This window comes from Suillus discolor (genome assembly GCF_016758755.1).
Source record: "Suillus discolor strain FC423 chromosome Unknown F5147scaffold_75, whole genome shotgun sequence".
In the NCBI taxonomy this organism is placed as follows: domain Eukaryota; kingdom Fungi; phylum Basidiomycota; class Agaricomycetes; order Boletales; family Suillaceae; genus Suillus; species Suillus discolor.
Window position 1 is genome coordinate 84,642 of NW_024541322.1, and position 15,452 is coordinate 100,093.

At 48.0% G+C, this 15,452-nt stretch overlaps 6 protein-coding genes across 6 annotated transcripts; 3 read left to right on the top strand and 3 right to left on the bottom strand.

Moving 5' to 3' along the window:
• Positions 1-97: 97 nt before the first annotated feature.
• Positions 98-1,872, top strand: F5147DRAFT_778731 (uncharacterized protein; the record flags this gene model as incomplete). Its single annotated transcript, XM_041442173.1, has 7 exons — positions 98-235; positions 295-930; positions 981-1,073; positions 1,124-1,168; positions 1,218-1,297; positions 1,446-1,525; positions 1,577-1,872. 7 exons carry the CDS (start codon positions 98-100, stop codon positions 1,870-1,872), a joined length of 1,368 nt encoding a protein of 455 aa, XP_041287795.1.
• Positions 1,873-4,878: 3,006 nt separating this feature from the next.
• F5147DRAFT_778732 (uncharacterized protein) lies at positions 4,879-7,170 on the bottom strand (the record flags this gene model as incomplete). The annotated part of the gene is made up of 7 exons (XM_041442174.1): positions 4,879-5,152; positions 5,195-5,490; positions 5,535-6,136; positions 6,189-6,219; positions 6,268-6,558; positions 6,612-6,650; positions 6,709-7,170. The coding sequence occupies 7 exons, from the start codon at positions 7,168-7,170 to the stop codon at positions 4,879-4,881; spliced, it is 1,995 nt and encodes a 664-aa protein (XP_041287796.1).
• A 1,710-nt stretch (positions 7,171-8,880) lies between these two features.
• Positions 8,881-10,857, top strand: F5147DRAFT_656930 (uncharacterized protein; the record flags this gene model as incomplete). The annotated part of the gene is made up of 11 exons (XM_041434172.1): positions 8,881-8,976; positions 9,081-9,100; positions 9,266-9,285; positions 9,366-9,398; positions 9,447-9,458; positions 9,651-9,718; positions 9,771-9,854; positions 9,978-10,030; positions 10,376-10,456; positions 10,502-10,751; positions 10,810-10,857. 11 exons carry the CDS (start codon positions 8,881-8,883, stop codon positions 10,855-10,857), a joined length of 765 nt encoding a protein of 254 aa, XP_041287797.1.
• A 623-nt stretch (positions 10,858-11,480) lies between these two features.
• F5147DRAFT_778733 (uncharacterized protein) lies at positions 11,481-12,141 on the bottom strand (the record flags this gene model as incomplete). Its single annotated transcript, XM_041442175.1, has 3 exons — positions 11,481-11,844; positions 11,942-11,974; positions 12,044-12,141. 3 exons carry the CDS (start codon positions 12,139-12,141, stop codon positions 11,481-11,483), a joined length of 495 nt encoding a protein of 164 aa, XP_041287798.1.
• A 511-nt stretch (positions 12,142-12,652) lies between these two features.
• Positions 12,653-12,996, bottom strand: F5147DRAFT_402840 (uncharacterized protein). The gene is made up of 3 exons (XM_041429622.1): positions 12,963-12,996; positions 12,867-12,905; positions 12,653-12,837 (listed from the first exon to the last, which is right to left on the bottom strand). Exons 2-3 carry the CDS (start codon positions 12,889-12,891, stop codon positions 12,701-12,703), a joined length of 162 nt encoding a protein of 53 aa, XP_041287799.1. The 5' UTR covers positions 12,892-12,905; positions 12,963-12,996; the 3' UTR covers positions 12,653-12,700.
• A 730-nt stretch (positions 12,997-13,726) lies between these two features.
• On the top strand, positions 13,727-15,268 carry F5147DRAFT_778734 (uncharacterized protein; the record flags this gene model as incomplete). Its single annotated transcript, XM_041442176.1, has 3 exons — positions 13,727-13,742; positions 14,164-14,403; positions 14,586-15,268. 3 exons carry the CDS (start codon positions 13,727-13,729, stop codon positions 15,266-15,268), a joined length of 939 nt encoding a protein of 312 aa, XP_041287800.1.
• Positions 15,269-15,452: the final 184 nt, after the last annotated feature.

The following is a 15,452-nucleotide window of genomic DNA, read 5'->3' on the forward strand; positions in this document are numbered from 1 at the left end:
TCATATAAAACCCGGACGCTGTGCGACATTGTCCCATTCAGAAATTCCCACCTTCCGTACATCCCATCCCGTTCATTACTTCATTTCACACTTTATCATGACGCCTCAGGAAGCGGCAAACGACGCCCTGAACACCACCCTGATCGATGTGCAATCGCTCATGAAGCGTTGCATGAAGTTAAAGGAAGCCGATCCAGAGACCTTCAGGCTCTCGGATGAAATCGCCCGGCGAGTGGTAAGTTTCATTTTTCTCCGACTTTGAATCGTTTCTACAAACTTGACCATGATACACAGGCCAAAGATTTGAAACTGTATGCGGGGACTGCAACATCATTCTCTCCCCTGCTACTCTCCTGTGCCGCCATTATCCGGCAGTGCTCAAAGGCTGGCACCTTTGAGAGTGTCCCCGATTGGACCTCTGTCGCAGAAGACGACCCAAGGATCAAGACCCATCCAAGATTCGAGAAGACCTTGGGCTACCGCCGTCCCTCTCTAGTTGAGGTTCCTGCCGACTTGGATCCTCAAGATGCTGCATCTGCATCTGCGACCACTGTCCCTTCAGCAGCTCCCGTTTCACCGACATCTGCACCGCCAGCTCTTCCAGCCAGCCAATCCCTCGACAATCTGATTGCTGCACCGGCAGCAGAACACAAGCTGGTATCGCCGGCGCCAGACCCGATGGCTGCGGGCATACAAAGCCCTCCCCACCTCCCTGTCAAATTCAATCTCTTTGTGGCCGGCACCAAGAAGAAATCCGGAATGGTGGCCCCGCAGGTCGGTAACACCAAGAAGAGAAAGGCCGAAGATGAGGATACCGATGTCGATGATCCCAAGTCGCACCCTCCATCCTCAAAGCCAAGACAGAAGAGGAAGAAGAAGTTCTTGTCGGCCGACGAGGACAAAGTTTGCACCGGGACTATTTATGTAAAGGTATGTTCAATCGCATTTGCCTATGAATCATTGACTCAATTTTCGCAAAGTCCAATGCAGCATCAGACAAGGATTCGGATGCGGCTGGTCCGGATTTATCGGATGCGGCGGATGACGAGAGTTTCCTTGAAGTAGAGACAAGGGTGCGTTACCCGCGCTCTGTGTAGCATTCTGGCACTGATTCTTTTTATAGCCTGCCGAATGGGGTCAGGATTCTCAGATCGCAACACCATGGAAGGTAAGTCTATCGGTACATAGCAGGAGTTTAAGACTAACATATTTTCAAGCATTCCGTCCGTTACCATCCTCGGCAGTGCGACAAGTGCACCAAATTGGACATACCCTGCGTTGTCCTTCCGGACAAAAAGTTCGGATACACTCGACTCGCATGCGCAAACTGCGATCACATGAAGATCACCTGTGCCATCGACGGTGTCGGCGTCAGGCAGAGAATGCAAGCGAAGGCGGCCGCGGCAACATCAAAGCCGGCCAGAAACTCCGGAACGCGCATGAAGACGTCCCGCTGCGATCTCCAAGACCCCGGGTAAGAGATCACTTGCCCAACCCCCTCGGGTTGAGCTCGACGTAATTGAAGGTGAGTTTGCTTTTAAATCCGACGAGGAACCTGAGACTAATCCAATCATAGAGAAGAAGCAACAGCTGGGTCCGCCGGTCGGTGCGCCCATGCGCAAAGTCCCAACCGTTGGCACAAGCCGTCGGCCGGCACAGGACGATCAGCCTGCGCCAGAAAACCGCGCCGATCCCGAGCCAACTGCAAGAGACATCTTGCAGAGCATCCACGACCTCGGCAGGAGATTGGATCTCCTGGCCACCAATGAGAGGGTGGACGCCTTGGAGGTAAGAGTGCGTTCGGTGGAGAATATCCTCCACCAGCGGTTAGACGCACTGGAGCAAAGGCTCAACGCCTCAGATGCCCGGTAGATAATTTACGGTCCATCTAAAACCAACAAGTTTCCGGAAAACTTTATGTAATAATACCATGTTCACAATGTATATATGTATATCTTGGACTTTTAGCTACCGTTTTCTTTATTACGCTGTTCCCAGTCGCCGTCCTCTGTAGTTCGGTTCCGGGGCCATGTATGTTGTGGATATGGACTGCACTGTTGCTTCCTATAATATATTGGCCTGGCAGGTTAGGATATGCGTCACTTGATGCGCCTGAAGTGGTTCAAATAGCATATTTGCATTAGGATTGACATCCGTCATGTTACTGACTGCTGAATAATGTTTGCCACACGCCCGGCATACGGATCTGACAACGGAATACGTCCCGGGTTGCATTCATGCCCTTCCTTCGCAATATTCCGCTTTCACCAGTCGCTCACGTACCATGTCAATATATATAACTACATGGTCGCCCGAGATATCGCTTCCGCAAATGATAGGCACTGATCTCAAAATCTCTAATTCTCACTGCCGATCACAAACATGTGAAGTTGGTTGGTCGAACAATCGCGGTCTGCTGGGACCAAACAGACATTTGTTCGTTCCATTTGTGACACCTTCTGGTGTGAAATTCATTCAATCCACATCCTTGAAGACCAATTCTCGGCCATTTGTCTACCTTTCCAAGACTAATCGGGGATAAGCAGCAAACCATCCCCTTCCGATATCACTTCCGCCTGCCGATGTCACAAATCTCATCATCGCTGACCCATGTGGAGCGCAGAGGCATAGTCTTCCGAGCCTAAAGATATCAAACTGACTTTTGTGAAACATAACTTAAGTGGAAATCAGATGCTTATCGTCGTCGATAGTATGATGGTAAATTGGTCCTTCCGAAATTACACATTTTGTGAATCATGAAAAAACCAAGGTGGCTCCAGGGTCAGCATTTCCGATACCAAATTCATATTCCCTTGGCCAATCATGACTAGCCGGGCCCAACCGTTTGTGTAATCGGTTGGGGTACGCCCGTGGTGAAATAACCAACTGTGCTAAACCTTCAGTCCTTCCGATATCACACTCATAATAAGCTGGGTGCAACAGTCGGTCCTTCCAACATTGTATACATATTGACATATGACGAGCTGGCCCTTCCAAGATCACTTGATTGTGCTCCTGGGCCGAAAACAACTAGCCAACCCTTCCGATATCAAATGCTTGTTCTCCTGAGCCGAACCATCTCCTCTCCAAGATTATATGCAATTCTCCTGGATGCGTCGAAAATGAGCGGTCGGCCCTCCCGAGATCTGCTGGGCTGAACCGCTAATCCTTCCCCCGACAATATTTCCCGACCCCAAACACAATCGGCCGGCCCATCCGATATCAGACGCATGCCCACCAGCTGGCTCGTATGCCGGGACGACACATGACTACCAGTCGCCGCTTGGGTCCACAAATTACTGGCTTGGCCCAACCGCCAGTCCTTCCGAGAATTCTCCTGGGCCGAAAACATACCTAGTCGGCCCTTCCAACATCAACTGCATGTTTTCTCGAGCCCATCCGTTGGCCCATCCGAGATCATGTACGCATTCTCCTGGGCCGAAAAATCACCAGTCGGCCCTTCCTGTATCAGCTGGGCCAACGGCCATTCCTTCCGACATATTCTCTTGGGCCGAAACTGATTGGCCGGCTCTTCCGATATGAAATCCCAACCATCCGCACTTCCGAGATCACATGCTGGGCCCAAAATTACTCGCTTGGCCCAACCGCCAGTCCTTCCGAGAATTCTCCTGGGCCGAAAACATACCTAGTCGGCCCTTCCAACATCAACTGCATGTTTTCTCGAGCCCATCCGTTGGCCCATCCGAGATCATGTACGCATTCTCCTGGGCCGAAAAATCACCAGTCGGCCCTTCCTGTATCAGCTGGGCCAACGGCCATTCCTTCCGACATTTTCTCTTGGGCCGAAACCGATTGGCTGGCTCTTCCGATATCATATGCTGGGTCAACACAAAACCTACTGGTCAGCGCTTGGGCCCAAAATCACTAGCAGAGCCCTTCCGAGATGACATGGATATAGAATATCCAGCTGGGCCTATCCGTTCTTCCTTCCGAGACATATATACAGGGCCCATCCGTCACTCTCAGTACCTGTATCCCAATACGATCGGCCTGCTTATCCTATTGATCTCACACTTGGCCGACCCGCCAGCATGGTACTATTCCAAGCTGTGGGCCCATCCGTGATCAGCTATGCTTGGGCTCACATTGGATGGCCCGCCTCACTGGGTCGATTCTCAACCTTTGGCTGTCCGACTAAGTCGGGAAATGTTACTGAAGGGGCTCCGTGCCTTATCCCTTTGTATGTTCCTACTCCGGTTAGACTAAATCATTTTCCGTACCTCGTTTCATTTCCGCCCTTTATTTTCCTCTGATCTAATCTCCGGGTTCATTTAACTATTTTCCGATAGACTAGCGTTTGACTTTTCTATACGCTCCGTCCACCGCTTTGTATAGCTTCGGACTTCGCATCTTAGTAGTATATAAACCCTGTAGAATCTATGTACATCTTTAGTTCAAATATTATCTTAGACTCTGCTCATTCCTTCCTCCGTCCGACTTGAGTTATCCTCTCGTCGACCTCCGCTCGTCTTAGGATTGATTCCTATTGACTTATCACCTCCGCCTCTACCTTTGGTAGTCCTCCGCTGTTTCCTTTCTAGTTCGGACTTTGTCCGGATTAGTCTTATCTCTTGTTCCCGAACGTCCGCCGGAATTCCTGCGCATCGGACATCGGACTCCGGACATCGCCCGACGCCCTCCGGACATCGTCCGGTAACCTTCGGACATTGTTCGACAATCTTCGGAAGTTAGGGGCACGTACTCGGGTAAGGGGCGCAGCGCACGAGCTGAAGCCAAGCCCTTCGGATTTGACCCTTGAGCACGTTCTTAACAACGAGGTACAGTAGCCGCCTCCTTAGCTTTGAGAAAGTAGTTAGTAGTAACACGTGTGCGATTAAGCCCCTCCAGGAGTGCAGTTCATTGATCAGTAGACGGTTCTTCAAGCTCAGCAATGTCTTCATCGTCTCCCTCATCCATGGGTAATTCTTCAGGGTCTGGATCAAGGACACCACTCTTCAACGTCATAGCAATTGCAAATTGCCGCAGCTTGTCCTGTCGATCTAAATGACAGCAAATCTGAGGGTCATAATCATTATTGTTAGTTTGTCGCACAGGTTCCTTGATTTCGGATACATGCGCATGTTCAGTGGCGTCCACAGACCACTGGATAAGGGCTCCAACTTTATGTGTGCTGGCAGTGATGCTTTGCATTAACTCTAGCTTAGGTATATACTAATTGTTGATCGTCTTCTTCATACCGGTCCATGCGCCCAACATCATAATAACATCTTTGTTTTGATGAAAGGTCGAAAGAGATTGGTCAATAGATGCCAATAGATTGTCATCCGGAGAAGGGGATTGTGACATATACCGGACGTCCATAAGGGCACAGATCACGATCACGAATCGACGAGGGGCTGCACCAATGATGAGACCGACAATGTAACGCTGCAGATCACGGTGAACTCTGCCCGTAACTTGCTTGAGCTTCGTTATTCCGCCAGAATAGTGATGATAGCCTGTGACTGGCTGCAAAATCAAAATCGAAAATCAAGTTCTTGAGCTCCAAGAACTGCAATGCACCACTGAAGGTCGTGATCGAAAAATTGCTTATGCCAGTGATGCAGAGCCTCTGGAGTTAGAAAGACCAAGGGGCAAGCAAACGGCCAATCTTGCCAGAAGGGCGCATGGACACCGTTTAGATGATATATGGTGCATGCATCAAAATAACCTTCGAGGTCATTGGGATCAACGTGTATCTTGGCGAGCTGATCGAGAATGATATGGCGTGTACGTTCGGAGTGACGAAAATTGTCCCAAAACTCCAGATATGATGCCATCGTAAATGGGGAGGTTTTCCCATGTACACACGCAAGCATACATGCCTCCGGGGTATCAATGATGTATGCTGCAAGGGGCGTATAGCAATGGCGAACATTTCCAACGGGATCAGACATCATTATCCCGATTTCAGCCGCAATCATTAACAGCTTTAAGACGATAGAAAGACATTGATGTATGAGGCAGTCTTCGAGAACACCTCGCATCCGTTGATTAGAGTGTAAGTACTGCAGGATAGGGAGGAGTGCTGTGAGTAGGAAGGCCCTGGATGAGAGCTTCATGCGAGTTTGCATGCGGATATTGGCGAGACCTGAGAAGAAGTGGATGAGCAACTCTAGCGCCAGTCATAGTGGTGATATTTGTTTTGTCGGAGGAAAGGATTGTACCAAGAATTGTAGCGCCTCTGGGTACTTGACTCTGTAGCCCTATGTAAGACAGCGCATGTTATGGGGCTCAGATACATACCTGGAACTCCCAAGCAAAATCCCCTGTCAGCCACTCCGAATAAATGCGGGTAAGCCATGCTGCGGTCGTGTACACGCGACGAGGGACAAAATCAAGCTTGTCATGGAAAAGGGGGTTGCTGAAGAGGGCTTCTAAGCATTCAACCGGATCCCTCCAAAAAAGTCGGATTGGAGTTTTGGTGCGATGGAGAGATGGGATAATTTGACACTTCCAGCTTGGTCCCTTGGGTAGCATCTCGGCTCGGCTTCGCAATTCTTTAGTGGTACTGAATGAAAGCTTCAATCCGCGGATCTGTAAAGTAAGGACGTGATCAGTAAAAGTGCGAGAAGGATATTAAGAAATACGAGAAGGATAAGAGACTTGAGAATTGCGAGGAGAAAACGCTCCAAAGTTGTGAGTCCATAAGATCTCAAAGCGCCAGCATTCGTGAAGAGCACTCACTATTGGGAGCGCTAGAAATTCATTGATTGCAGCCATACTAAGGGGAGAACAAAGAAGAAAATCGGCAATTTCCCATTCCTCTTTTGATGCAAAAGGATAGAATAAATTATCCTTTCTGTATTCTGCATACTCGTCCGCGTCAAAAAGATCCAAGAACGTCAGGCCGTCTTGAGAGTAACGAGTCCCTGCGTCTTTGTACTGTTCCTCCGCACTCATGGATTCCTCTCCCTCTGTCTCGAAGAAGTCGACATCGAAATGCGAAGGGTATGCGTCCGAATTTATACTATGGTAAAGAATTGGATCGGGGGACCGCCATAATTGTAGAATTGACTCTGCAAACTGAGAAATGTCCACCATGTCACGAATAGAACTATGACACGATGATCGAGGCTGACTGAGGTGACGAGTGATGCTGGACTCCTTGCTGAATACTTTCCCGCATTTCGGACATGATATTGACATGGTTATTTGGAAGGAAAGATTTGTTCACACGCTTCAAGTGCTCACACACGCTTAAGACTTATCTTTGCTCGTACACCCACCATAGTACAATATATTTACATATGATGGATGATTCTGTAACTTCATCTCCAAGCTCTTCTGTAGTCTCATCTTTGTCCCGCAATTCTTCTTCAAGAACTCAGTCCTTGCACTCATATAGTACTCGCTTCAAGTATCGCCTCCAAAGACCTTACAATGCGACATCAGTTGGACACCGCATGTCCTGCCAAAGTCTCTCTCCAAACAAAAGTTTATCTTCTCAAATGGGATCGTGCGCTATTAAAGACAAGCCCAGCTTATCCGGAGGCCTGCGGTTTGTGAGTTCGTGTGTCCGGTGTTCCATCTTCGATTGTTCTTAATCATTGCGCATAAGGACCTTGACCACCCATTATTCAATCAACCAGACAAAGAACACCACTCCGATCTTGCACTTGAAGCAGCTCAAGCAAAACGTAGGATTTGTCAAGCCCAAAAAGACCTCGCAGACAGCATCTTGGAGCACCACATAGTACTTACTAACCTCCATCGCCGTCGTATAGAAGCTGCGAACATGCGATTATTGATGGCTGACCTTGACGTTGGACACATGCACATAGAGTGGAGGAGAAATGGTATTCCAACGTTTATTGGGCGCAGGGCTGGTGGTACAAGTTAGACTAGTGTTGATACATACTTGTATTACGTGCATAATCTGTATTGCTTGTACACTCTGTAGTCCTTGTGGTGCTTGTCCACCTGTTTGTTTGTGCTTAGCGGCTCCAAATTTTGAATTGCTTGTACATTTGTAATACCTTGTATAGTTTGTATAGACTTGTTGTTCGTGTAAAACCTGTCACCAAATTAGTAGTTTGCTGATGTTGTGACATTATAATAGTTATATCACCCATTGGCAAGACTGCCACACATACTTGGGCCGGCTCACATACACAAGTATCACAATAAGTAGACAGATCAGCCCAAGAGTCAATTATTATTATGGCTCATACACCGAGTATATTAATATAAATGCAATTGTGCAATGAGTTCAATATCCAGCTGTTGTTAAAACAATATACTGGTGAGCGGCGTGCCAATGGGTGATATGTCTATCATAATGTCACTAAGCAAAGCCACTAAGCAAAGCCACTATGGTATAGTGGTAAGTTATACTCCCTTTTTGCCTTACGACCCGCGTTCGAATCTTCCCCTTGCCTTTATTATTGAGCTGATACAAACGGGAGATACAAACAAGGTCAAACTCTCGCGCCACCAACAACTTGTGCCAGTCTGCCAAGTGTGTTAGAGTCCAAAGTTGCGCTGTTTGAATTATTGTTGGTCGTATTTGGTTTGTGTGGCGGCACTCGGATGTACTCTCAACACACTGGCGATGGGTAGGAGTCTGGGTTCTGGATCGAACTGCGGCAGCACTAGGAATTACCAGGGGATTTTCCCGTCGTTCCGGAATCCGGACTGAGACAAGCCGAAGGAACTTTGCTGAACCGTTTCGTTCGAGAATGATCGAGATCACCAGTACTATGCTTTTAGTACCGGCCGAGTCGACTACTAATGAACCTTAACCGGTACTAAGATCTACTGGCACAACAAGAATTTCATTGAGCAGCGAGCACATAAAAGCCAGCCATCTTCCTACTATCTTCCTCGGAATTTCTAATCTCACACACATCACAAGCAATGCATTTCTCCTTTGCAACTGTCCTCGCCGTCATTGCTTTAGCATCATCAATCTCTGCCATGCCCGCCGACGCGGCTGGCACCAGTACATGTCCTGTATATTGTAACGTTAACTCAGATTGTCACATATGCGACAGAGACCAATGCATGAGTATCAATATTTTTCCTGGATTTGATAACATGACTCACCTTCATAACAGAACTTTTCTTCTTCTGTTCGGTGAGTTATGTTTCTGCCTTCAAATTGCTGCAGTATGGACATTGGCACTGACGCCGTCGACGTGCGAATTATTAGTGATTTGCCGAGTTGACCAACGTACCGTCAGGACAAGCATCTGGTAGAGTTCGTGTAATTTTCGGTCGATTAGGCTGATTAGCTTTTCAGGAAATACATGAAACTGGCAGGTCAGTATCATGACGCAAAGAACACCTCGTATTTCACATGATATTTCAAATAGTCGCTGCCACTGATAGAACGCACGCAGGTAAAGCCACTGGCAGATGGCTCACGGTTGACGGTACGGAGAGTGATCTATGATCTATCACTAAATAACTCAGCTTTACAGGCGCTTTTCGATGTAAGCAGAATCTTTGATACCGTAACATTAAGTGCTGAATGACTTCAGTCGTGCCATTCTAGCACAGCGCTTGATGAGCTCTAGATCGACTTCGTCGCTGCCGAATTCTGAATGATGGTTAGATTTGCCTTATCTCGTGAGAGAAGCAGTTTCCTGTGATTCTGTCTGATCGTCTCCATAGTATGACTCCAGATGATGGCACGTTTGTCGATGGCATTACGCCAGGTGCTCGCATCAGGAAGCATTCCCAGGCACAAGTTGTGAGCATCGGTTTCGGCGAGTTGATCGTGCTTCTCAGTCAACATCGGACAGGTTTTTTTCCCGGTTTGTGAAGATTTCGAAGAGAGTGAAAGCATCACAATGCCTGGTCGACCTATTGGTGGACTCATGACCTTTGTGCGTAGAACTACCAAAAAATCAGTTCCTTCTAATCTTCCCCTGAAGGCTTTCATGCATGTTGTCTGTCCGTGTCAAATTTCCATTGCTAGCCCAACTGGCTAATATTTGAACTTTGCTCAGCTTGTACGCAGGCTCTCACTTTCCAAAACAGATTCGAACAAATACGCGCGTTCGTCCGTGAAATCTCACCGGACGCTAGACAACACCCTCAGTTTTCCTGCCCGAATCTTCTCGTTTGTCGACGTATTCTTATCCAGACCATAGCCACTGATATTGCACAGGATATAACGTTGCCTTTCTATATCTAAACGCTTGGAAACTGGATTGGGTTGTAATCACTCCTTATATGTTAACATGATCATGTTCATTTGACACCGTTCCGTTACGAGCCGCTCGTAAGTACGAAATGATTGGGTGGAATTGCTGAAGACAGTGCTCATAGATCATCAAAGAACCCGGGGTTAGGCTCCCCGAAGCCTGGATGCGGTTCACATGTCCTGCGTCTAACATATACACAGCGATGATTGGCCAGATTGGCCAGATTGGCATAAGGCACGCTACTTCTGTATCTCTTCGGTCGCGAGAGTGATTATTGTCCGGTAACACACCGGGGACATGATCAGCGATGCATGGTCCTATGCCAGCTTTAGAACCGACGACATACATTGTTTCGAGTTCCTTCCCGTCCTTGTGGAAGGCACGAAGAGGTATATGCACATTACTACACAGAAGAGACATATTGCTTGGCAAATCCATCTCAAGTCCTTCGTTGAGCGTACGGATTGTGTTCTTAACGCACTGGAGACGCGATATTCACAGCAGGGAGAAGGAGAGGGTGTTGCCGTTGCTGTGAAAGAGTTGAGGACTGCTGCAAGCGATGTGTTTGAAGAGTTGGTCAGCAGTTAAGAAGTTGTTAGTCCCTGATTATCACAGTATTTGCGTATTGTGCTAGCGTCCTTACAACTGGGAGAGACAAGTATCGCGACTGAAACAATATTGATAGCCTCCGAGTCAAGAAGCGTCAGTGGAGAAATGGCGCGCGCACGTGGCGGTCACACCAATTTCGAAATCGCCGCGTCCTTACAATATGTAGAATAGAAAGACGCGTGACCAACACGATCGGTGTACTCACTTGGTCTAGTAATCACGAGAGTAGATTGCAATGCATTGCTCGGAGATTCAGATTGTAACACTGCAAAAGAACACGGTCACAACTAGTAGTACCCGAGAGACTTTGATCGATTGATTCGGAGGACAGGACGTCATGTAGCATATAACTAGAATGCATCAGCTTGAATTCAATAAAAATTATCGATGGAAGTAGAATGAAATAAACCATGGTTGAGGTAGAGGCCATAAAATAGTTTGTTGCTGTGATCTACGAATTTTAAAGTAGTGTGTGTAATACGGTGGCGTGTGTAATACTTTGTTGGGTGTGTTAAGTCCTATTGCCTGTTACAGTGACCAAACAAACGCCAACGTTTGCAGCAGTCCAGCTCGTCACTTACAATGATAATCGATCAGGAGAAACAATCAATATCATCCGTTGAAACGATAGCGATGGATCCACAGACTGAAGTAAGTCGTCCGTCCGTGGTTTCTGATCGTGCACTGAATCGAGGATCAGGATCGTGATCGTAATCGTCTGGGCACGCTGATCAGAGCCATGATGACAGAATTGGAGGAGGCGAGAGAACAAGCAGCGGCGAGGGAAGAAGCCAGGATGGGAGAATTGGAAGCGGCGAGAGAAAGAGCGGTGGAAAGAGACAGAGCAAGGATGAGAGAAGTGGAGGCTGCGAGAGAAAGAGCGGCTGCGAGAGAAAGAGCCAGGATTAAAGAGATCGACATGATGAGAGAAAGTGCGGCGGCGAGAGAAAAAGCAAGGATGATGGAGATTGAGGCGATGAGAGAAAGATTGAAGGGCCACACACGAGTGCGCAAGTCGTCAAAGTTCCATCGTGTGTTAGCGAGCTTGCCGTGCTTCAGGCTACAGGAAAAGTAAGTCATGACCAAGGGCCCAATAACCGATGGTTAACAAGTTTGTTGGCGTCAACAGCACCACTAACGCCAACGCCAATACATACACGAATTCGAATTCGAACTGTGCTTGAACTATACTTTCGAAGAAGGGGCGGATGATGTTCCATAGTCAGCAGTTGTGTCAAGCGTATTGATGTCATGCTCACCTTGCCATTTCACATCTTTTGTACAGACCGTTGATGGTAAGCGTCCCATGAACAATGTAATCTGAAAACCAAGCAGTAATAACGTCCAGTCCTAGCATGATCTTAATACGACCAATGATGTGGCTAGAAATTACGACCATGCTATCCAGACGTTGGTGTTTGGTATCCACGAAGGCTCATGTAATTACTCAAGATGTCTAACATCCGGACCATTTGACTGAAGATGAGCACACGATAACCACCTTGCCGAAGGCGTACGAGGAGCTTGTCAAGGAGGATCATCTCTCCGCTGTTCATGGCAAGGCCTTTGAGAGTGTGTTGTCGTCAACTTCAGTGCGCACTTCGGCTCCGGTCGGTGATTCGCAGCTTTTTTGAGCTCCATCGCAAGGTTGACGTTGTTGTTCCCATTTGCATTCTCCACCAACCCCTGGAAGTTCTGGACGAGGATGAGCGAGAGTTGATAGCCAGCCCAATATAAGCCTACCTTTGTCAGGATATCTACAATATTTAAGCACAAGATACCGCCGGCTCGGGCGCAATTGAGTCCACTACGTCATGCTGTGTTGTTGTGCTTTGATAGTGTCGTCTCCTGTCTGTTTTCTATTTGCTTTCTTGTAAGAATGCGTCTGCGGAGACATTTCTACTCGAAGGATGCGCTCACTTTTTTGTAGGCAAGGAAGTAAGGACATCAAGTTTCAGTCGGTGGAGCATGAGTGACTCGAGTTGTTGATGCAGCTCCTTGACCTTGACTTCGTGATCCGCGTCGTTAAGATGGGATTCGTCGGTCAAGGCGACTATGATAAGAATATGGCACAGAACCTACACCTCTCAGGTATCAGGAAGTGCATCAATGAAAACGCCTCTGCACGCGATGCGGCGTCAGCAAAAATCGCCACAACCCAGTCGTAGTAACGCGCACCCTTGAAATTGTTTTGCAGTGGCGTGCCAGTGATCAATAGCTTTGTACAATATCACGGCGTATTGCTCTCATGCTCACCTTGCCATTTCACATCTTTTGTACAGACCCCCTTGAGTGTTATGTGATAGTTGCGCGTCCTAAAGAGTCTTCGTGAGGTAAGATGTGCGTGTCTGCCGCTCGCGTATCGTAACAATCTCAAGGCACTCCGCCTTGACGACGTTTCGAAAAAACTTACGAGCATCTTGTCATACATGAGGCTGGTGTGCGATATCATGCAGTTGTGCGCCAGCTCCTAGAGGGGCCATGCAGGTAAGTATAATCCCGGATGTGAAAGCAGCACACAACAGCCTACCTTGAGACCGAGATTGACCCGGGACTGCGATCTACCTGAGCAACAAAGTGTGATGGACATCGTTGAACTGGCAGAGAAGACTGCGGGTCATCACATGTGCCTGAATATCTCACTCATATTAGTGTACCGTATGGCATCCCTAGTCTGCGCCTCACCTAGGTTCTCTGCAGTGTCGTCGTTTAGATAGTAAGAATGAAAAGTTTCTTCTTTTTCAAAGTCCCATTCGCCTTAGGCTTCATGCAACCTACACATCCCCTTTGGAAGATAGATAGATCCGGATGTCAACTAGATATGACCTGTAAAGCTTTCGAACGGTGATGAGGCCGAGCTAAAGCTGCCTTTTTGCTCCCCTCAAGGATTGTGCTTCCTTCTTAGTCATAAGCTTTATCAGCCCACGAAAAGCGGAAGAAAGATGTCTGAGGTTGATGGTACGACGACAATCACCGTGTGCCAAATGGTGTAGTTATTAATCACGATCGCAGGTTGAAGCCGGCTAAGGTTGGTAAAGACCACCGCACTGTGATTTTTCCTACCTCAAGTCTATTTTACCCAGACGGGACGCAGTGAGTAGCGATGGAAAGGATGGGCTTTAGACAATGTAGAAAGTTGGTGCTAACGATCGATAAGAACCAAAAAAATATGAACAAATATATGATCTAAGCGGCAGTTACAGTAACTTACTACACCACTTACCTTCTTATACACTCGGCACTGGAAAGCTCGACCAAGTAAGTCTGCTTTTCGTAGTCCTCGTCGTACCACACCCATTGCGTCGTGGATTTCTGGGACAGTCACTGCCTCCGGCCCTGCTACCTCCGTCGATCTAAAGGGCTACCTCACACCACTAAGTCGTTACCAAGGTTGGAGCTGAAGTAGGCGACATCAAGCTTGCTCGTACGTCGTTTGACTCGCTCATCAAGTCAAATCCTAAACATCGTATTGCGGCTGCACGTTCGGAAGAATGCGCTGGCCTTATGGTTGCTGCAAGGGAGCTTACAAAGCAGGTTGCCAAAGGCGTTCCAAAAGCGATGATGGTCGGTTCGGAAGGTTACACGTACGTGAACCGCGGTACTCCCTGCGCTGTCGCCGGTATGTGTTATAGAACGACGGCGATGCAAAGTCATCCTTGCCAATGCTGTTCAACACGTCGGCCAGAGCGTCAAGATCTGGCCTACAGGACCTTGGGCGTGACGTTGATCGAAGAAACCCGTTCTGCGTAAAGGTATATAATTTTTTCGTTGAATTCACCGCAATTCATTCACATTACACAGCACTAGAGAATATTTTTAACTCCGTTCGGGAAGCTGTCAACCTTGAAGAACCAGCTGCGGACGCGCTCGCCAAGGACGTCGTCGAACAGGACTATTACAAGTCCGTATGTATCGTGATTACGACCCATACAGACGATGACAGCGGTGATCCGTTCATTGGCCTCTCGCACATCCTTATTATCCACTTTAAACTGGTTGACCACGTGACTACTGGGAGCCCGGTTGACATCGTCCACCAATTTTTGGCGCCGTATTTTCCATATGGTGGTCTCCGCAAGCTCGACGTAGTCTTTGATCTAGGCACTTCTTTGAAAGTTAAAGGTTACAACGAACAATCCATGGAGCTTGCCAAGGACGTCGTCGAACAGGACCATTACAAGTCCGTATGTATCGTGATTACGACCCATACAGACGATGACCGCGGTGATCCGTTCATTGGCCGTAAAACAGGAGACATAAGATCTGAAACCAACGGCGCAGCAACGCTGCAATGCACCCGATACGCATGGTCCCACGCTACAGCACGGTGGTGGATCGACAACCCCTCGGAGGAGTACGAGCAAGTGAGACCAACGACAAAGCTGGGAAGATCAGCCCCTTCTACCGGTTGGTTTCGGCGAGAAGCACGAAGGAGAAACCTGATGGGGCTGGAGGACTTCCAATGCCCGCCGAACTTGATTTGAGATAATTGGCATTAGAATAACAACGCTAGGAATTAACGCTGTACCGATTAAAGAATTGCGTCGTTACAGGACGAACTTTAAAGCACCCTGAGGAACGAGGAAAAACACCAGAGCAGCAAAAATCTAGCCTCATTGCGCCGTCAATGCTCTAAGCTAGTAAGCTCAGTTGTGGCACGCACTAGGA